The 22,892-nt window shown below is 39.4% G+C and overlaps 1 protein-coding gene across 4 annotated transcripts in view; it reads left to right on the top strand.

The window, feature by feature from the left end:
* Nucleotides 1–22,892, top strand: part of ADCYAP1R1 (ADCYAP receptor type I) — a 110,792-nt gene that overhangs the window by 40,027 nt on the left and 47,873 nt on the right. For all 4 annotated transcript variants that reach the window (XM_083872095.1, XM_083872094.1, XM_083872093.1 and 1 more), the window contains exon 3: nucleotides 15,609–15,716. In XM_083872095.1, coding sequence (XP_083728221.1) covers nucleotides 15,609–15,716 — 108 coding nt within the window. The remainder of the gene's footprint in view (nucleotides 1–15,608; nucleotides 15,717–22,892) is intronic.

Below are 22,892 nucleotides of genomic sequence, written 5' to 3'. Positions count from 1 at the left end.
ATATTTTTTGAGCCTTAAGCCATGTGGAAACGGCTTGACAGCCAACAGCCTCACTTCCCAGCTAATAAAATATTTATAGCTATGATCAGCTTGTTTTTTGAAAAGATCTTTGACAAGTCACATCTTTAAAATTTTGATGCTTCCCTTAAGTAAACACATTTTTTTAACCAAAATGAGAGCAGCCAATCCCCAGCTGGCAGTGGAAGGGTTCTGCTGTCAGCACCAAGAACAGGTGGAATTTTGCTGCTCTCAATCCCATCTGAACTCCCACTGAATCCAACAGGCATTTTCGGCGTGTGTTTCAGTGAAGAGAACTGTGCTGGGCTCTGTATTTAGGGGAAAAAATGCCCCCTTTGGGGAAAAAATTGCATCACTGGATGTTAGACATCTAAATTACTGGCTAAATTAGCCGGCGAGTCTCCCAAGACTCCTTGTAGAGTTATAGACACAGAGATTTACATCCAGTTTGCATATTAAAAAACTTAAATTAAGGTGCCTTAACAAGCAAGCTGAGTCCCACTGAAGGCGTATCCATAATCTCAGAGAGCTGAGCTGCCTTTTCCCTTCCCAGTCCTGGAATTCCTCTTTTTTTCAGTGTTCATAGACAGTATTTTCTTTTTTTGGTTGGTGTTTTGGTTGTTGGGTTGTTTGGGTCCGTTTGGGGTTTTTTGTTTTTGTTTTTTTTTTGAGGTGGGTTTCTTTGGTTATTTTGGGTTTTTGGGGGGTTGGTGGGTTTTGTTTGGTTTTTATGGGTTTTGTTTGATTTTTGTGAGGTTTTTTTTTTTTTTTTTTTTTTTTTCTGGTGAAGCAAATAGGAACCTTATGGAAATAATTGGACATTGGTTAAACAGTATCATTTTCACCCCTCAAGAGCAGATAGTTGAGTCTTGAGGACGAGCACCTGCAGATGCTTTTCTTATTGATCCTTTTCCTTGCCTTTCTGATTACCCTAAAAGCCATTTCAGACTTCCATGGCAGCTTGCACTTTTGGTAATCAAGCCATACATTTCCTGCTCCCACAGCTGCTGGAATCGATTGGTTTGTGTCCTTTTGGAGGAAAAAAAAAAAACAAATCGAAGGGAGCAGAGTGAAACAACAGAAGTGCAAATCACAACCCAAACAAAAGGCAAGGCTGGAAGGATCCATCACTGAGTGACCAGCCAGGATCTGGCTGAAAAAATTCATTGACACAGAAGTCAATGCAGAAGGAAATGCTTTAGAGGAGAAAAAACAATTATTAGAGTGTGTAATGAGTATGTCCAAGCCACATGCCAAGAATGAAGCCAAATTGCAATAATGAACAGAAACAATTAATGAAATGCTCTGGAGAATTGTTTGGGGTATTTTAAGAATGTGCCTCATCCTTATTCCCAAGACAGGAAAAGACTTGAGTCTGCTCAAGGTTTTTGGCCATAAAACCTATTGATTAATGTCATTCCACCCCTTCTGTGCTAACCTACAACCTGCACACACCAGAACCCAATGTTATCACAACTGAATAATCCTGGACAGGATTAAACAGAGTCCTCCCAGTCAACAAGACTATTTCATAATTGTATTCATGCAGGACAGGCCAGAATCACTGATTTGTTTCTCATTATTCCACTGGATTGAGAACTGATAAAGAGATTTTCCAGTGGTGTGATTACAGCAGCTGAGCATTCTTGCTCACATGAATAAGATTTCTCACTTGGGTTATAAACTGAGTGGATTTTGTGCGTTTCCTAATTTCTCTTCTACCTGTATCTCAAATAGACTGTGCATAGAGTAATCTATCTGAAGATAAATATAAGTATAAACCTGTACTCTATGACTGCATAAATACACACCTACTTGCATCTAACTGAGGTTTACATCAGGATTTAATTTTAAATCTGCTAAATAACACAACATCTGTTCATTTGTAGAATATCAGGAAGAAATTTATTATTGTCTTTATATATGATACTGAAGTTATTGCTGTCCCTGCAAATCATAAATTCTCAAGTGACTGAAACATAAAGAAGTTTTGGGTCTTTGTAACTCACGCACACAGAATTTTGCCCTGTAATACATTTTTTTTTCATGCTTTGTCCAGCTAATAAAAAAATCACAGACAGTGAGAACTCCCCCAAATTCCTTTTAGATACTTTAGTTATGGGTTTATTTTGTCTTTATTTTGTTTATTTGGGTGCAAGGAAGGAACTCTGTGAACTCCAAAGGTCCCTTTAGGATTATTTTCCATTTTTCTGTAATGATTCCATATTCCAATTAAAAAAATATTGATTAGATGTGTGCAAGTTTTCAAAGGTATTTATTAGTTCATATGGGAGGGTAATTACCTGCCCACACATATTTGTGAGAAACTCTACAGAACAATTTCCTGCCTACTCAATCTTTAACTCTTTCTAATAGGAAGAGGAGGAGAAATAATAATAATAATATACTTGCCTAATTTTCATATTTCTTTTTTAACCCATCTCTATATTTTCTAAATAAGTTAATCTCTGATTGATAGCAGCTTTAGACATGGGGAAACTAATTAACTCTTTTGGAATTAACTCCTTATTTACAGGAGTAAGCCATAAAAAATTGAGGATGCAAATACTTTTTTTTCCCCCACAAATATTGTTAAAATCCACGTCCTTTCCAAAATACTTCTTTATGTGATTCCATCAATGTATTTTATGGAGACAGTGACTAACCCAGCACTGGTGAAGGTTTGATTCATATCTCTGTATGTTCTTGGTGTTATTGCTCCTGTAAATTGACCATAAATTGTCAAGTCCTCTCAGCAGCCACTTCCCATTTCTTTGTGTATCCTGCCAGCCCTTAGACAAAGAAAGCCAGACCCATCACACTGTTGCTGGTCCAAAGACCAGCAAAACCGGATTATCTTATCTCTATTTATTCAGGTTTTGCATTAACACAACTGTAATTTTGGGTTTTCCTGTGGTTTTCTGGGCATTTTCACTCAACATGTTCCTTGGACCTAAACATCAGAAATACTTCTGGCCATCTTCTGTGCTGTTTATTCCATTTCCAGTAACTCTAGTGAGGCTGAATCCCATTGAATTTGCAGTGGTTTTTTGGTTTTTTTTTTTTTTCACTCTCTGAATACGTTGTGGGCACTCAGAAAAGTTCAATGTGGAAGAGGAGAAAAGCTTTGTTAAACTAACATTTTGTTCCTGTTCAGGAGCACGAAATGCAGCATGTGCACATCCCTCTTCACAGGGAACTGGACTGGCTGCTGATAATGTATTTATTTCCTTTGTTTCCTCCACTAGACCACAAGGTCCCACGAGCTCTAATAAGGAATTGTTTGACTCACCACTAGAACAATTTCCAGGACAGATTATGGAATTTTGCACGCTGGAAGAAATTAAGTTATTTAATTCAGTCGTTCCTCATCCTCCAAAGGTCTGAAGGAGTGAACAAGGAACAAACGCCTCTCAGGAGTGTCCCCACTGGCGTCACTCTGGTGACATCAGGAGTGAATTTGGCCCAAGATCGGTTATCAGTTATCTTCTCCTACATTTTCCACTGAGATAATTCTGTTTATAAGCACCAGAAAAGCAAGAAGGTGGGGAGCAGGAGTCAGAACATGAAGGGACAGCTTGCTTTTATAATTCTGGCTCTGGAGAGCCATTTAGATTTCAGTGTCACCATTAGTTGTGGTTTGTTTGGTTTTGTTTTTCAGCTGTAAAAACGAGCAGAAAATCTTCTTACGCCCAGAGCTACCCTGAAACAAAAAGAATAATAATTTGTAAATCCTTTTGAGGGATCTTAATATATGTGTACCACAATTTAATTTAATTTCTGAAATTATCAATCACATAGACTTGAGGTCAGTTGCTCTTTTCAGTTGTTCATTGCTTGCCTGTTTTCTTTGGTCTATTTATCCTTTTAGAAACAAGTCAAAATTCCTGACAAATGTTATTGACTGGGCAATTATTAACCTCAGACTTTGCTGAATAATTTCCATTGAAAATCCTGTTCTCCTGTGTTGGGATATTTTAAGAGTCAAACTCAGAGACTGTTTCAAGGTTTGTGTCCCATTTTAATCCCACTCCAGTGCTGTTGTGAGATTAGTTAGAAATGAACAAATCAAAGAAAGATGTTATCATTCTTTTCTTTTGAGACAGAAAGGATGTGAAGCTGTGAATTTATTATTATAAATCCTCAAGGCTCAAGAGACCTGCTGTTAAATTTTCTCTTCATCTCCTTCCATGCCATTAAATCCTGTCTCCATTTTCAAAGGAATGCAGACTCCAAATTACCAAAAAGACTGTTTGAAAAAATTTCTACTTTCTCTGTCTCCATGGCAACTGTTTATCCCAGAGATCTTTCCAGATGTCTTCTTCACAGGCTCATAAATCTCATAATGGGCCAAATATCACTCTAAGGGTGGCAAAACCATCAGTGGACTATTCAGCTCTCCAGCTTGGGAAGATTTTTTTTACCTTTTTAGCCTTAGCTGAAAGCCAGGTTCACTGTGAAGCACATTGTGGGAAAAAATACATAATATATATATAATATTATATATATATGTATTTATTTCTATCCAGCTACCTCAATGTCAGGATCCACAAACATATGTGAGGAACCTGATGGTTCATTTTAGGGATCTCAGAGTGCAAAAGACACAGCGGGGGACAACTCGGTTTACTTAAACAAAAAATGCACATTTATTTAATGCCAACAAATGCGATAGTGGGGAGAGAAAATAAGGAATAGTGAGAAAGATAGAGAAAGAGGGGAAGGAGATTATAGCAACCAACATGGAGGGACGGGACCTCGAGGCTTAGAGATGCCTATAGACATGATCTTCTCCAGTGGGGTGATCACAAAAGTGAGCGGGAGGCTCCAGAGGTTTTATAGGTTGGTCAAGGCGGGGACCAAAGCGAGGGGCACAGAGCCAAAGGGAACCAAAGTGAGGGGCACAGAGCCAAGGCAGGAACCACCTGTGTCGAGGTTGGATGCTCAGGAACAAGCTGCAAACTGAACCTCTGGTACAGACAGACCAGTTTGGACAGGCAGCCTCGGCTCAGTCCACTGTGACCAGTTCCATTGTTCCTGCACTCCGTTCTCATGGAGATGCAAACCAGTCCTCCAAGACCTGGCAAACGTCCCACCTCAGCCAGGCCAGGGGCTCCTTTCAGAGTCTGGGGTCCCAGTCCCCAACCATTGGAGACAGTTGTGAGGCACATCACACCCTTGGACAGACTCTGACACTCAACACCACAACCAGTTGCATGCTTAGATAATATCAATTAAACAATTGACAAAGACAGGCCACAGGTGACCATAGTGACCAGGTTGTGGCCATAGGATGTGACCACGGGAAAGATGAGGCTGTGTGGAAGAGCAACACTTTTTTATGGTTATTAACCCACCTTCTCAAACTCTGTCTCGACTCTGCAGCCTTCAGTCAGGGTGTTTTTATGCTGCCTTTCCCAGAAATGACTCTGAGGATTAAAATTTGTGGCAGTGTGCTGTAGGAGAAGCCCGCGGGACGCGGCTGCAGCAGCTCCCTCTCCCCATCTGTCTCAGCCCGGAGAATTAATGACAGACAGAGCTGATAAAGTGCAGGATGTCGTCTCCTTCCCCTCAGAAGGGAGGGAAGTGAGTCAGAACCGGTGCTGGGGGAGGATGATGATGTTCTGGCTGCCCCCAAAAAGAAAGGAGGAGATGGGGGACCAGGTGGTGCTGGGCAAAGCCGCCTCCAGCAGCTCCCCGTGGTCTCCCACATCCCGTGTCCTGGGCAAGGCTGGATTATCTGCAGCTGCTCAGCCTGGCACTGCCTCGGCTTCTGACAGCTTGGGAGTGTCATCCTACCCTCCAGCAGTGATGGGAAAAAAAAAAAAAAAAAAAAACAAACACAAAAAAACCAAAAACCAAAAACCAAAAAAAAAAAAAAAAAAAAAAAATACCCCCCCAAAAAACTCCCACAAACAAACAAACAAACAAACAAACAAAAAAACAACAAAACCAAACAAAAATCCCTCCAAAATACCAAACAAAAAATACCCAAAAAAAAAAAAAAAAAACAAGACAAACCAACAAAAAAGCCCAAAAACCCCAAAAAATGCCCACAAAAGAATCCCAACCAAAACAAAACAAACTGAATAAACCAAAAAAACCCAAAACAACCCCACAACCACAAAACAACAAAAATCTCCCAATTTTTTCAATAATTTTACTGACTCTCCCCGCCTCCTGAACACGGTGACTTTCTCAAAGAAGAGTAGCCAACCCTTTTTATTATATTTAAAGCAGAGTTTTAAAAAAAAAAAAAAACAACAACAAAAAACAACTCTCGATTTCCCAGCTTATTGGCTTTTTACTCTCCTGCCTAATTAGACAAAGAAATGTTCCGGAGATTTTGCCAAATTGAAGTTTCCCTTTAAAACTCTCCAAAGCTCACCTAAGGCCAATTGGCTGGCAGCACTTGAAAGATTCTGGAGATGTTCTTGGATGAGGTTTTCTTGACAGGTATCAATGCAAGAGCAGCAGTAAGTGTGACCTTAGAAATAAATATCCTGTGACGGCAAAGAACTAAACAGCTTTAAAAGGAGAAAAAGAATTTACACTTCTCTGATTGTAAATAACAGCTCAACTCTTAATCTGAAAATTAATCTTTGCCGTGTATGAAATCTCCAAGGAGTAAAAAAAGTTATAAAATACAGCATGTTTCATATATCAAGTGGTATATATTTTGTAAAACATTTCATAACATTTATAATATATAAATTTGATTTGATATATAATAATATAAAATATTTACATCATAAAATTAGGATAATAATATACAATAAATGTGGTTTTATAATTGAAATGTTGAAAATAATTGTTATTATTTAATTTATAATTTAAATGTTGAATTTATCATGAAGTCATATTTTTATAACAGTATATTATTTATTTTATAAAAATAATATGCTCTAAAATCTGTTATTCCCATAAAAAAACTCAATGTTTTGAGTGCTGTCCCTTTTAGTTTTCAAAATAATCTATTACTAACTCAGTACATTAGAAGTGAAATATCTCAAATCATTTTTTCCAACATTCTCTTTGATTAATTAAGGTGATATTTTTAACAGTTCTCTGCAAACAGTGCTGCACTTGGATCTCTGAGAATGTCATCCCATTAAAAAAAAGTCACTTTACTGATAATGCTACACCAGTAGAAATTGCTCTGGCGGTTTATAAGTCTCATTACAAAAAGAAGGGATTCGAAATAACCATAATATAGTTCTGAGTAACTTTATACTGAGGCAGCAGGTATCTAAGGAGAGCTGATGGAAAATATTGAGGTGAGTTAAGTGCTGGTGACCTGGATTGGAGTTTATTGTTCTTCACACACCACTCTGGCACAGAGACTTGGACTTATACCTGTGGAATTCCTCTGATTCCTGCTGCTTTAAACTTAAAATTAGACTTTTTCTCATTGCCTTTTCTAATTAGGGGGAAGAAAATATGCATCTCCATGTGATAATTTATTTTAGAACAGGTTTCCCCAGAGAAGTGGTGGATGTCCCATCCCTAGAAGTGTCCAGGGCCAGGTTGGACAGGGCTTGGAGCAACCTGGGATAGTGGAAGGTGTCCCTGCCCATGGCAGGGGGTGGAATGAGATGATCTTGAAGGTCCCTCCCGACCCAAACCATTCCATGGTTCTGTGGTTCTGTGATAATTAGAAACTTTCTGGCAGTGCCCTCCATAGTTATTTGTGGGTTTTAGGGGGGGGTTGTTTCTTGGGTTTTTTTGTTTAATTTTTTATTTTTATTATTATTATTAGTTTTGTTGGTGGTGGGGTTTTTTTTGTTGTTTTTAATTTTCTGCATTGTAGAAGAAATGCAGAATTTCACTTAGAGTTACACACAAAGCTTTTATACTGATGAGGTGAGTGAATACCAGGTTAAACACCACAAGGTGCATCTCTGAACAGCAACTTGGATCTCTGAGCATTGCTTGGGTAGAAAAAACCTTCCTGGCATAATAATTGGGACAATGGTCAGATGAAATAATAGCCTTTGTTCTCATAATTCCAAAATTCATCAGGAGCAGAATTGAGAAGGGGGAAAAAAAACCTTTCTCTTTTAACTTACTCTGAAATTCCAGTTGATGTCCCATTTCTGCCCTGTTATGGTCTGGACTTTCAAATGGAACTAAAGAATCCCAGAACTTCAGAATGGTTTGGGTTGGAAGGGAACTTAAAGATCATCCCATTCCACCCCTGCCATGGGCAGGGACACCTTCCACTATCCCAGGCTGCTCCAAACCCTGTCCAACCTCGCCTTGGACACTTCCAAGGATCCAAGAGCAGCCACAGCTTCTCTGGGAACCTCTTCCAGTGTCCCACAGTAAAGAATTTCTAACACCTTATCTAACCCTGCCCTCTGGCAGTGGGAAGCCATTCCCTGTGTCCTGTCCCTCCATCTCTTATCTCCAGTCCCTCTCCAGCTCTTCTGGAGCCCCTTCAGGCCCTGGCAGGGGCTCTGGGGTCTCCCAGGAGCCTTCTCCTCTCCAAGTGAACATTCCAAGATCTCCCAGCCTGGCTCCAGAGCAGAGGGGCTCCAGCCCTTGGAGAATCTCCATGGTCCCCTCTGGGTTCATTCCAGCAGCTCCTCATCTTTCCTGTGCTGGAGGTGGGATCTCAGCAGAGCAGAGCAGAGCAGAGCTGCAGAATCCCCTCCCTTGTCCTGCTGCCCACTCTGCTTTTGGAGCACAATTGGTTCCCTGGGCTGGGTCTGACAGGGTTCCGGAGTTGGTGCCCAGCTCCAAACACCTCCAGAAACAACATTTCTGTGACAGGAGCTCCTCAAAGACACCTGTGCTTTGAAATGTCAATTACTTTTGGAAATCATATCCCCATGCCCAGGCCATGCTCAAGCCTTTATTTATTTTGGTATTTACCCAGATTTATGAAGGAACAGAGAGCTCCTATCTCATATTCCCCTCTCTCTGAAAGGCTTTATATGTAGTGTGCCCTTTAGAAGTTATTGTGCACCACATAATTCAGTTTAATATGCTGCTTTGTTACATTACGTTTCCTTTGATATTACTCTCCTGAAGGCAATACGACCTTGAAGGTGATATTTTAAACCAATAAATGAGGAGAGGAACTGAAAATCAAACTGCACGCTGTAAGCCAGAAGGGTGGATTTTCATCTCAGGCCTTTATTTCCCTACATGAAAAATACAGAAGTTTAACATTTATGTGATTACATTTTTTCTTGATTTGCCAAGGGAATGAATTTTATGCAAATTCTTGTCTATTACCTCCTGTCTATGTGTGAATCCATAAATTCCATTGCCCATCACATTGTTACTCCTTTGTTCAGTCCCCCATTTCTGAAAAGGGGGTGCTGAATATAAGAATGATGTCAAAATAATAATTTTGATAGACAAGGAGACAGGTAGGAGCCACCCACTTTGTTTTAGAGGAGGGAATGAGTAAACAGTGAGTTACTACACAGGGATTTGTCATCCAAAAAAAAAAATCTCTGCTTTGCACCTTCTCTTGCCAAAAAGTTGTCAGGGATGAGAGGAAGTGTTTTGCACCAGAGCAAGATAAGGATGTGGCAGGATGTTGTGGAGACTGTAAAAAGGATTTTAATACAGAGAATGTAAATAGAGAGGAGATTGAGATACAGGCACCATAAGAAAACAGGATATAAATCTACGAAAATGTAAGAAAACAGGACATAGATCTACCAAAAAGAAGTTTTTACACAGTCCTGGTGACACAGTGACTCTGTTTTGGTGGAAGATAACAGGCCCTGCCCTCAGCTGGTTTAAAATTAGGTCCATTCCTTCAACTCAGTGAACTTCACCTTTGGGGCTGCCTAAAATGTGGTTTTGTACCTACCCACTAGTAAACTGTGACTCCCAAGACAGCCCTAGACAGAGGGGGAAAGGAATATAAGGGACTGATGCCTGAAGATTTTTAGATTTTTTTTATATTTGTAGCTTTGTAGATTTTTAATATCTAGCCAGAGTTTCTAGCACTGTCTTACACTTTAGGACAGTAGTTACCCCTTCTCATACATTGTGTCACCTTCCTGAAATTCTATTTAGTCACAGGGACACCTTCCACTATCCCAGGCTGCTCCAAGCCCCATCCAACCTGGCCTTGGACTCTTCCAGGGATGGGACATCCACCACTTCTCTGGGCAGCCTGTCCCAAGATAAATGATCACCTGGAGATGCATATTTTCTCCCCCCAGTTAGAAAAGACAATGAGATAAAACCTAATATTTAAATTTCTGGAGAAAATAATTTTTGAATTTCTAGAGAAAATAATTTTAGAATTTCTAGAGAAAATAATTTTAGAATTTCTGGAAGGAAAGAATTTCTAATAAGGACACCCTGTTTTGCACCAGCACTTGGGGGACATAATAAGATATAGGGTTAAGAAACCCTTGGAGGGACTCCAGCAGGGCAGGTTACCATGGCAATCAGTCTCCTATGGGATTTAATTTTTAGATAATTAATTAAACTTATAAAAATCGTGAAAATCTGATGCCAGGCCTGCTCCTAGGGATATTTTGTGTACCTAAAAGCTTTCATTAAAAGACTGCTCTTTATGTTATCAGTCCTAATGTTGTTTTGAGGGTTTTTCTTCCGATTCCAAGCAAGAGGACCATCAGCAATTTCAGAAGAGCTGTTTATCACTGCTCTCCTGCCAGCATGGCTTTGCTTTGGGGATTTTTTTTTTTTCTCTTGGTGCTTGTCCAGAAATTTCAGGCAAGTGGGAGCCTTTCAGTTGCCAGGAGTAGCAGGTTAGGGAGAGTGTGAAATGAAAAATGGGAACAAGGTTTGTGAGGACGTCCATGGAGGCGGGATGACTAGAATGGTTTAATGCTAGGTATAATCTCAAAAATGAATCAGAATGCTCTGCAATAAATATCAATATTTTATATTATTATTAATAAATAAAATATTTATTATTAATAACTATTACAATTAGAATAATATTTATTATTATTAATGATTTTTAATAATTATTAATAATATAGAAATGTAAATAATATAAATGTAGTTTCCTTGTTAATAAATGCAGCCTTTCTCTGAATGAGCTGTTCTTTTCCAGTGGCTGCCAAGCCATCCTTAGGTGTGTGAGAAGCCTCCCTCAGCTTCAATGTGGAATTTAAACTTGGGTGTCACGGGCTTTGCATGAAATTTATATAAAATCCACAATATAAAATCCACAATCTGAAATTCACATAGAAATTCATATAAAATTTACACAGACGTGCTTCAGCAGAAAGAACTGTTTTTTGAAGTAAAAGAAAAGGACGAAGTGGATCCAGCCACATGGAGCTCACAGTCTAAAGATGAATTTTATTCCCCTTGTACAAGTAGAAGTTGGAGGCAGAGATACAGGGACTGGTCATGAGGGATTTAAAAGCAGCCACCGTGGCTTGCCTGTGGCTCAGATTCCTCAGGGACATGTCTCAGCCATCAGCTGGATTCCTTTTCTCTGGACTGGGACGTGTCTAAAGGAGATTATGGAGCCACTGGTGATCCCCCTAACCAGAGAACAGAGTTGGTTCATTTCTACCCCAGAAGACCACACAGCACCTGGTGGGAATGCAAACATTTTATAATATAACATTTTATAACCATTTCAAAGGCAGCTGTCTAAGATAAGCTTTTTCTTACCCTCCTTCTACTGAGTGTAGTCAATGAGGAGATGCAAGTCCACTTTACAGGGTGATTCCCCACCAGTGTCACCTTAAAATGGGATTATTCCTGTCTGGAAAGTCTCTGTCTCTGAGCTAAAGAGGAAACCTTGTTTTGCTGAGTAGGGCATATAGGTAAGAAAAAAAAAAAAAAAAAAAAAAAAAAAAACAAAGAAAATTAGACATCTGAAGTTCAGCTAATCCAGATTTAATCTATGGTTGAATGATTTTGTGTTTCTTTAAAAGTCAGCAGCACAGGACAGGGACTCCCAAAGGATCATCCATCCCTCAAAGGAGAGGGGGGAATATGTGGAATAACTGACTAAATGGAAACAATTCTCTGCCCATCCTTTGAGAAAGACAAAAGCATTTACCAGGACCAGATGCCAAGTTTTGCACCATTTGTGTTGTCTGGGAGGAATCCCACAGGAATTCCAGCTGCAGGTGGCAGTGCAGACATGGGAAGGGAAAGCAGGATTTGTACTTTCTGGAAACAGCTTTGGCTCGTGCCAGGAGAGGTTTAGATTGGATATTGGGGAAAATTTCTTCACTGGAAGGGTGGTCAAGCATTGGCACAGGATGCCCAAGGAAATGGTGGAATCACCATCCCTAAAAGTGCTCAAAAAATATGTGGATGTGGCACTTGGGGACAGGGTTTAGTGGTGGATTTGGCTGTGCTGGTTTGGTGTTCTGGAAGGGCTTTTCTGACCTTAATGATTCTGTAAATCTGTGATTATTTGATTCCAAACCATCCATTAGCAAGACCACTGTCTGTAATTTTTTCTTTTTTTCATTCCACCCCACATGAAATCTTATTCTTTAAAACTATTCCTTGTTATTACTGATTTCCTAAGATGCTAAAAATCAGGAAAATTTGCCCAGCTTCAGCTGGAGTGTGTGAGGCATCTCTTTCCAGGCCTTTTTGGGCATTCCTACGTCACTGGGCAGTGGGGAGACCCCATCAGTGCCAGAGGAGACCCTGCTGGGCAGTTTCACACTCAAGTCACTTTGATTTCCGTGGGCAGATTTCACCCAGCAGGGATTTCTGGCTGCAGCCTGGTTTACAAATGCAGGGAGATTGTGCACGCTGCCCTTTATTCCATTTAATTTTCTTTTTTTCTTTTTTTCTTTTTTTTTTTTTTTTTTTTTTTTTTGGTTTTCATTCTTTCCTTTGCTCTTCTAAATAGTTTGTTTCAAATACGCTTTTCCAAGTGGGATCAGACAGTGTTCTTATCCATGGGGAATTCTTTACAATCTCCATCTCTCCCCCCTTATTTTAAGGTAAATTACTTGACTTGCTGCTTCTCTCTCTCCCCTCTCTCCCAATGTCAGCACATCAGTTGTTTCTTACACAATGAACTTGTAATTTCTTTTTAAATGGGGCTGTTTTTTATCTCTGCATGGAATAACCACAAAATCAGCCACCTGCTAGAACTGAATTTCGTCCACACTGCCGTGGGATATTTTTACTGTGGCTGTTCCTGCTCTGCAGCCTGAGGATATCTTTGCATTTCTCTGGCTTGCATTATCCATTGCTGGGTAATATATATATATTGGAAGGCACCTATGTTGAAATAATGAGAAGAAATAAGATTTTTTTTCCTATTCTTATTCAACAGAGTTAACTCAAGCAAGACCAACAGGTGTTTCTCCAAAGATCTCATTAACCACTGATTATCTCCAGCGTCTCTTGTAAGCAAATGTCTCATTAACGTGGATGTTCACACATAATTTCCTTTTGTACATGGTGCCACACTTCAGTGAGCTATAAACCCATTGCTACACATCCTCAGATTTACATGGAAAATGCATTTCCTGCTGCATGGACAGGCACAAGCTATCAAAGACAATAAAATCTAGTAGCACTCAACGTGATCTTGATTTCCATCTTTAGTACGTAAACAGGATCATAAAATTATAAAATCAGAATATCCTGAGCTGGAAGAAGCCCTCAAGGATCATGGAGTCCAACTTCTGGGCCTGCACAGGTCACCCCAATGTCTCTACTGTGTGCTGAGGGATTCCAAACTTTTCAAACCCCAGTTCTGAGACTTTTAGAAATATTCTAGTGAATTTTACAGCATTCATGGGATGAGATCCTCATATGGCAGAGGAAACAATCTGGGGTAGGAGTGGAAGAAGAGAGGTAGAGGAGCAAATAAAAAGGATTTCTTTATTTTTTTCCAACTCTTGAGATGATTTAATGAGATTTTTTGCCTCAATTCTGTATTTTGGTGGGTCTGGTGGGTCTTGATATTATGATGCTGAACATCACAACAATGTTGTTTGACCCTGACCTAATTATTTGAACACCAACTCACCCAGAACTTCTCTACTCACCACACGTGGTACTCTCAGCCTTACATTTTTTGTGAGAAAGCACAGGATTGGGTTTGCTGCCACTGAAGCTGATGGAAAAAAAAAAAAAAAAAAAAAAAAAAAAAAAAAAAAAAAAAAAAAAAAAAAGACACCAGTTCCTGTCCTGGGAACAGAATTCCTCCTCCACTGATGGGGATCTGCTGCTATCACCAGGACTGATGGAGCCCACGCAGTTTTTACAAGTTCATCACCCACATCTCGTTACACTGGACTCGTGCCAGGCAGAAAGTCACACTTGGAAGTATTATCTGCTTTTCCTGAAGGTTTTATTTCCCTTGGCACGCAGTCAAAGAGAGAGAATTTTGACAGAAAACCTCGTCGGAAATCGTGGAGCTGGAGGCTCTTTTCCAGTTGATAGAATTGTTTGCTCAATCTCAACAATCAAATGCAAATAAGCAGTGGAAATATTTCTGTTTGGTTCTTCTTTCTTTTCCTGCTCAGGCAAGAGATGGTTTTCATTTGAGATTCACTCAAATGAGTATTTTTCTTTTTTTTTTTAATATTAGTAGGAAATTTGAGAGATTGCTCTGGGATTTTTGTGTACCCTGGATAAGCCTTCTAAGTTTGTGAGCTGGTAAGATGGTGGTTTGCAGAATTACAACAAGATTTATTCTTCTTGAAAGCCAGTTTTTCACACCTCTGGCACAGAGACCAGAAAGAAGCAGGAGCTGGGCTCCTTTACTGTATTTACAATAAATTTTCAATTAATTTTTCTTATATCCCAAGGGAAGACAGCTCCCAGCCACAGTCCCATCACCTCCTCTTCCTGCATTCATGTAGCAGGAAATTGGGATTTTTTTACCTCTCAGACATTTGCTTCAAAGTTTGTTACCTGAAACCTCATCTTTGAGCTGTTATTAAAGACCCAAATCTATTTTTAGCTTATGCAAGAAATCATTAGAGGTAAAAAAAAAAATCCTCTTTTGACATTGTGAGTTTATATTCTCCAGAGCAAAGACTGCAGTAAAAATATGAATGATGTCGGGACATTTCTTTGGGGAGGAAGGACAGTTTTTTTAGAAATTAAGCAGGATGGAAGAGTGAGTTTGTCTCACGTATCCACAGAAATGGCTGCAGGATGAAGCAGAAACTGCATTTCAGTTTTCAGACAAATTCCAAAATGAGCAAGTTCCCAAACCTTCACAAGGATTAAAACCCACAGAAATTAATAGAATTTAATCAAAGATAAGATCCATAAATTTTTGGTTTGGTTTGGTTTTTTTTATTAACCCAGCACTTCTGAATGATAACTAAATGGCAGCAGGTTTTATGCTCAAGGGAAGATTTGTTTCTGGCATTTTGGAGTGATTTAATTGAGGCTAAGGAATGTCATCTTCTGGGATAGTAGAGTCTGCCCATTACTGTGTGATGCCACTAAGGATTTTATGCTATTCCTATTAATGGAAAATACTTTTGCCAATGGAAATTGACACTGTTTACTATTCTAAACAAGAATGTTTTTTATTTCTAGAAGGAAGAGCCAACCACGAAGCTCAATAACAGTGTGGGGAAAGGGATGGATTTCCACCACTAACATATTTTATCCCTCCTTCTCTTCCCCAGGTTGCCCAGGAATGTGGGACAATATCACATGCTGGAAACCTGCGAGTGTGGGAGAAATTGTCTTTGTCAAGTGTCCTGCACTGTTCAGATTTATCATCTCTGAAGATGGTAAAGTATTTTCTCCTTGTTCTTCACCTCTGCCTGGTAAAACCTCGTGGCCAGCATGAGTGTAAAACCGCACTTAGATCCTCAGGATAAAGAGACATCAAAAACTCTACAGCTGGGCTCCAGCTATAAAGAAATTGCAGAAAACCAGGATATTTGTGTGTAGATACGTGAGTGTGAGTGGGGTGGGAGGGAAGGTGTGAATAAAAAAAGCCTTCACAGACTACAAAATATGAAAATATCACAAATTTGAACTGCTAGAGGGGATATTCTGATCTTGGGTCTCATTGAATTCAGTGGGGACCCCAATCTGTGTTTGGGCCTTGGGTAACACAGCTGGAATCTATTTTAGCAAATAATTAAGAGGTAGGGCAGGTTCTGCTTGTGCTGAAGCAGAAGACAGGCTCAAGATGAGCAGTGAGGAGCTCCCATGTTGGGGGTTCAGGGAGGAATTAAAGATTTCTGGCCAGAGGCAGAAGTTCCATCACATTTCTTTTGTGGTCTGTGGAAATGAGACATAAACATCCTTCTGTCCCTGTGCTGGTAATTAACACAAATTGGTCCATTTTCTCAGAGCAGCCAGCACCCACTGCAGATCCCTTAATTAGCACTGCCCTTTGAGGAACAAGTTCATCACTGTCTCCCAGGATCCTTTCTCCCAAAGTTTATTTTACAAATTAATTATTCATTTACAGCCTTGAGTCCAAAATCTGATTTTTTTGCATCGCCACACACACAGAGAACCCTTTTAGGGAGACAGTTTTATACACAGCTCCAGGAACTCTGAAATTCTCATTTTTAACACATCCATTCCAGCATGTCCAGGAATCACCAATGTCACCTAACCCATGACCCACATTAGAAACAAGATTTGACCAAATTAACAATAACAAATTAACTCAATTTGACCCATTCCAGGTCTTAAGTAAATGGTTATCTGTTAATGGAAAAAAACTTTTAAATAGAATTTTAAATTATTTATTAATTTATCATTAATTTATTGCTAACAACTAATTTATTATTACTTTATTTATTTGGATTAAATTATTTTCATAAAAATAATTAGATTTTTCTTATATTTTAATATAATTATTATATTTTTAATAGTTTTAAATAATAAGAATTTAAACAAAAAATTGTCTTTTTAAATAAAATTAGGATTTTTAATGTATTTACTATATTTATGGCTTCTATTTCTTTAAATAAAGATTTTACCTATTTACATAAAATTATTTAAACAAAAATAATATCAATTGCATTAAAAATAATTTCTTTCAATAAAAATAATAGAGCCTTTAGAGCATCAATTAAATAGGTCAATAGATAGATATACACACATATAAGCACTATTTATGTATTTATAGCTGTACTTATTTTATCTATGGAAAACAAAGGGCTAAAATAACATTTTAAACTAATTTTCCCAGGATTTACAGATCTCCTCACACACTGTACTTCCCATTTGGCCTGTGGCAGGGTGACCCTAAGGGAGGAATATTCCATCCAGTGGAAACCCGTGTCCCCTTCCTTGACCTCCCCAAGGGGTCCCCAATAAAAGTGACAGCTGTTACCTCATGTAGGGCTGGGTTTGAGGGGGTTTTTGGGCATCTGCTCACTAGGAACAAACCCAAGAGTCATAATTCATTAGATAAACAAATAAACATTTAACCTGGAGCGGCTGGAAATCTCAACAGATGTGGCTGGGATTGCACTGCTGACCCCAAGGTGGAATTACCAACATCCCAAAACGCTCTCGGGGGTGAATCAGCATCAGCTTTGCCATCATTGCTGCTGATTTTTATCAGCCAAGTGTATTTGTTCAATGAGGGTTTAATGAAAAAAGTCACATTTCATGATGGTTCCCTAAATAACGCGCTATTAGAGAACTCTAATGTTTCTAAGACATGGATAATCACATTTTAGGGATTGTTACAGTGTCCTCTGGCTGCTGCTCTGATTCTAGATTATGGAGCTGGGCTGGGCATGGACACTAATTTTTATTAATAGCAAAATCATTCCTAGCACAGCAACATTTTTATATGGCCATAGATAATTTTTGCAAACACAGCAATAACTTTAATTTATACTTTTGAAAAGTTTTGTGCTCTGAAGCACCTCTAGGTACAACATAATCACAGGGAAATCATGGGGTGTGTTAACCCTAAAGACTGGGTGGGAAACATCTCACCTGGCTTTGGATATTTAAATTTTTATGTGAATTTCTGAAATGATCACATGGACTTCTGGTTCAGTGGAGAGAAATCGATGGGCACTTGTAGAAGATTCTTTCTCTGACCCCTCTCAAATGCTTGTCTGGAGTTAAATGGAACCACTGCTTGTTTTATGGATTTCAGAAAGGAATCTGCCTGCCTTTGCTTGGTTGTCTGATTTCCATGTGGAGTAAAATAGGAAAAAAAAAAATTAACTAACTAAGCTGTCATCTGGAAGGATGATTTCTGGAAAAATTAGCTGGATATTTAGCTAAAAATACCAGCTGTTGCTGGTTTTAATCTGCTCTGCTCTAACCCTCACTGCAATAGAACCAAGGAGTAGCATTTGGGCTGCTGTCAACATCATGCAGGAGGTTCAAAGTGGAATTCTGTGCATTTGACAACTCTGCCTTCTAAAATTTAATTTCACCTTTCTGATCGTCCAGCATCACCAGAGTTTTTCATTCCTTTCAGATGTAGACTGGAACAAAAGTATAGTCCTCAAAATCTCTCCGCTGGAGATTCCTTTCCTTCAATGGAAAAAAGTCTTATTAGTTCCTGAGCTTTTTCTCATCTTGTAAATTAAGGATTCCAGTGGCTTTTCTTCTAGATAGCTCCTAAAAAATATTTGTTTTTCCTCTTCCACATGGATTTCTCTGGTTGATATCCATCAATCATTATTTCCACCAAGTGCTGGTACTTCTCTGTTGTATGTTCGTTACTCTTTCTCCAGTGCCTTCCCAGCACTGGCTCCAGAAACACCCACTCCACAGCAGGACATATTTAAAGCCTTCCAAGGCATCTTTATAGAGGTAAAAAGAAGAAAACCACATCAAGCTGTGATGTTATCTTTCAGTAGGACACAGCAAGACCTAGAGATGGCCCTAACACAGGGATCTGCATTCCCAGCTGGAAAATTTTCTCTTTGCTTTTTTCTCCATTTATTTTTTTTTTTCCAGAGGTGATACTGCCTGACAATGGAAATATACAGAAGCAAAATCTCTGGTTTTTTTCTGCTTTGCACAGCTGAAATATTCTGGAACCTATAAACACACACCCAAATGCACCACGGAATGAAACTCAATAAACAGATCAGAAATTAACATATTTTCAGTCCTTTGAGTTGCAGTAAAAAATAACACAAACTATAACATACATATAATATAATATAATATAATATAATATAATATAATAATAGACCTATATTACAATATATAAAAATATGTATTATAAATTACATTAAGACATGCTATAATAGTTTCTGAGCTTTGCCATATGCTCCACATTTGGAAAATGCTTTCATTCACAAATCCAAATAATAAATATGAGCAGCTCTTAGTGAATCTTCCAGCAATTCAGGTAGATTATCTGGTGCTCAGTTTAGGGCACTCCCTGCTACATTTACCACAAAACATGGTTCAACATGTACAACAGAGAAAATTCTCCTAATTTTTACCAAAGGCATAAAACCTATCCTGTGCTGATACCAGGATTAAGAGTTCCTAATTAAAATCCAGTAGAATAAAGGATGTAATCAGGTATTAGAGAGTTTAAGAGGGTATTACATCCGATGCTCACATTTCAGAACCAAACTCTTTGGATTTTTGCTTCTCTTGGTTGAACACAATCAGTGCTCAGGCAACGAGCTCTGTTATCTCAAGAAATTGGGAATAGTCTTGTCACTGATCCCATTTAAAACCCAGGGAAACACTCAAGTACTTTGTTGTACTAATTAATTGATTAATTGATTCTATGAGAATCCCAAACCTTGTAAGTGCTGCACTAGAGATGCCACGGGTGGACAGTGGGATTTATGAACACGGGGTTAATTGGATTTGGGAAGCAGTCTGTGCTCAGGTTTAGATGTTATCCCTAATCAATTAGAATAAGATGACAAGGGAAGAGTTAATGAGAGGGGAAGTGATGCTCCATCTTTGAATGTGGAAAGGCTTTTGTGTCCTTTCTGGGGAGACAGTCCAGGTAAAGCCTTTAAAAGCTGGTGTGGAAAAATGGTACAAAACCTCCAAACTGGATGAAAAGACAACAAAACTCACTGACTTCCCAAAGTGAAAGCTGTTAAAAACACTTGAAAGTCACAGTTTCTTTTAGTTTGGGTTATGCATTGATAGTTTTTTGTTTAGGCAGGGAGAAAAGGTGACTGATAAAGATCAGGGGCCTCCTAAACACCCGAACATCCCTGGAAGGTTGTGTGCTTATTTTCTACTGAGGTAAAAGATGCAGGATTTTGTTGCTGTACTGAAATTAAGGTCAGCATTGCAGCAGAGTGAAATTGGAAATTGCATTTGCCTGTCAAAAAGGCAAAAGATCAATGCAAAGGTCCAGATTGCTCTTCAAGGATGTTTTGCCTGGATGAGTGTTCCAATATCCTGCTTAGAAATGGAGGGAATGAAAATCCTGTAACCAAGTTTTCTCTGGAAAACAGTATGACCCATCCCAGCATCCTCATTATGCGAATAATAATGAGCTATTGGAGCTTATTTATATTTATTTATTGAAGGAACCAGAACTCTGAAATCTTTGTTTCATCCTTAATTTTATATAAAATCCTACATAGCAGCCACAATCAAGTTCAGTGCAAAGGTACCTATTTTATATATAAACCATTAAAGAAAAACTTAAAAAAAGAAGAAAGAAAAAAAAAAGTATATATAAAATGGCACAAGTCATTTCCAGCTGGTTTTCATCCCTGGGCTCTGCACAGGCAGTAAAACCATGGGATTATTCCAGTTTTTCCAAAGAGAGGAGGACAAGCTATAATTAAGCCTCCGTGGTCACAGCATCACAAAGTCCATCTGCAGTGCAGAGAAAATGGGAGGAAAATGCTGTCATCAAAAACAGTAACTGGATCTACATTTCTAATCAAGCAACTGAGGCCTCTCAAATGTTTCCTAGCAGAAAAAAAAAAGACATTTTTTGGCCTTTCCCACCAAATTATGGGGACATAAGGCTCTGTGCCTCTGATACTCAAACGTGCAGCATGAAAAAGAGCATTTCAGCTCGAGATCAAGTCCTTGGTCCTCTGCAGGAGGACATCCTGCAGTGGTCAGGGGAAAGCTCCAACACAGATCAAGAACTTTGTCAATGACCTGAGAGATAATCTGAATTTGGGAAAATAAATAATCCTGCTTCTTTGGGAAGAATGCAAAGGTGGAAGATGCTGAGAGCTGCTGAGAGTGGTTTGGAGAACGCTTGGACTGCAAAAGGTTGAAGTACCACTGTAGGGGCAACATGAGCAGACCCTTCAACCTTTCCTAACAGTCTCTGCTCTCTTCATGTTTCTCCTCTTGACCCAAATGATTGGGAAAAGAGTTCCAGGTGATTGCAGGACTTTAGGTGTGGTGGGCACACATTCATTCTTACCTTTGAGCAAGGCATTTAATTTGCTTTCTTCTCTAGGCGTTATTCCAGAACTGACAATCTCCGTCAGGCAACGTTTTGAATTTTTTCATGGTTCTTGTTTGAAAAACTTTTGTTTTTCCCTCAGATATGATCCCTGCCCTCTTCAGAGCTAGGACACCCCTCAATAGTAATTGCATTGATCCTGCTCTCTGATGGATGCTCCCGTGACAGCCAGACTCAAAGGAAAGACTCGCACAACGTTTAGACAATGCTTAGTTGCTATGGTGACCTCAGTCCACTTCTAGTTTCACATCCTTTAACAGGAAAGAGGAAGAAAAGAATAAAGCCATGATTTCCCTTAAATGTTATTGATCATATCTGTGCATCAATCCCACCTCAGCCAGCCCTGTGTGCTCTGACCTTTCTGTTCTCCATATGGGACCTTACTGGAATTCTCCCATGATTTCCAGGCATGATTCACTGGATCTTGTCCCTGTGGCCTGAAAGTAAACCGGGATATAGGAAGAAATTAATTATGCATCAGTCTGTCCCTGCCTTTTCTGCAGTGTCTTGCACAAAGCTCTGGGTAACAAAGACTTTGCAGGAACTTGTTCTTCACTTGGTAGGACAGATATCTAAACCCAACCACCCTCAGGAAATTCCAGTTTCTCTGCCCCTTATGGGAGAAGACATAAAAAAACCAGGTGAACTTATCTCATGTAGATAAACTGGATGGAATGAGTTTGCCCCACAGGATCAGTTACTCAGATGTCCTTAGGCACCAGTTCTTATTCAAACACGCAAACATGGACACGGCTTCCTAATCTTACCCTTGATTATCCTCTGCCCCAGTTTTCTTGTTTTCTAAATAAAATAAACACTACTTCATTCTGTACTGTCTCTGTGTGAGCATTATGTTCACAAATCCCTTTGTCAAGGCAAATGGAGATCTACAGTAAATGATAAAATAACAGAATCCCAGAATGGCTTGTGTTGGAGGGGATTTTAAAAGTCTTCTCTGTTCCACACCCTGCCATGGGCAGGGACATCTTCCACTATCCCAGGCTGCTCCAAGCCCCATCCAGCCTGGCCTTGGACACTTCCAGGGATCCAGAGGCAGCTGGAGCTTGTCTGGGTACCCTGTGCCAGGGCCTCCCCACCCTCACAGAGAGAAGTTCTTCCTAATGTCCCATGTAGCCCTGCTGTCAATTGGAAGCCATTCCTCCTTGTCTTGTCACCTCCCACTCTTGTATAAATGACTTTTAATCTGTAGTTTAGATTATTGGCTCTGGAGCATGAAGCTGGAGAGACCTAAACCCCTGGAAATAGTTGTGGGAAGCACCTGACACAGGGAAAGGTGTGTGAGAACCTGTAGGGCCGTGTGCTCTGTGACCTTGCCTGCCTCCTTCTTCCTACAGATCCTGCTAATGAGACTGTAAAGTCCAAGCAGCTAATCCTGGATTAATCAATCAATTACAGAATCACAGAATAGTTTCAGTTGCAAATGACCTTAAGGGTCATCTCATTCCACCCCTGCCATATGCAGGGACATCTTCCACTATCCCAGGTTCCTGAGAAGCTCATCCAGCTTGGCCTTGGACACTCCCAG

The sequence above is a fragment of the Zosterops lateralis genome, assembly GCF_965231275.1.
Source record: "Zosterops lateralis genome assembly, chromosome: 1".
Taxonomy (NCBI): domain Eukaryota; kingdom Metazoa; phylum Chordata; class Aves; order Passeriformes; family Zosteropidae; genus Zosterops; species Zosterops lateralis.
Note: the sequence above shows the minus strand (reverse complement) of the source record. Positions and strands in the feature narration are given on the sequence as shown.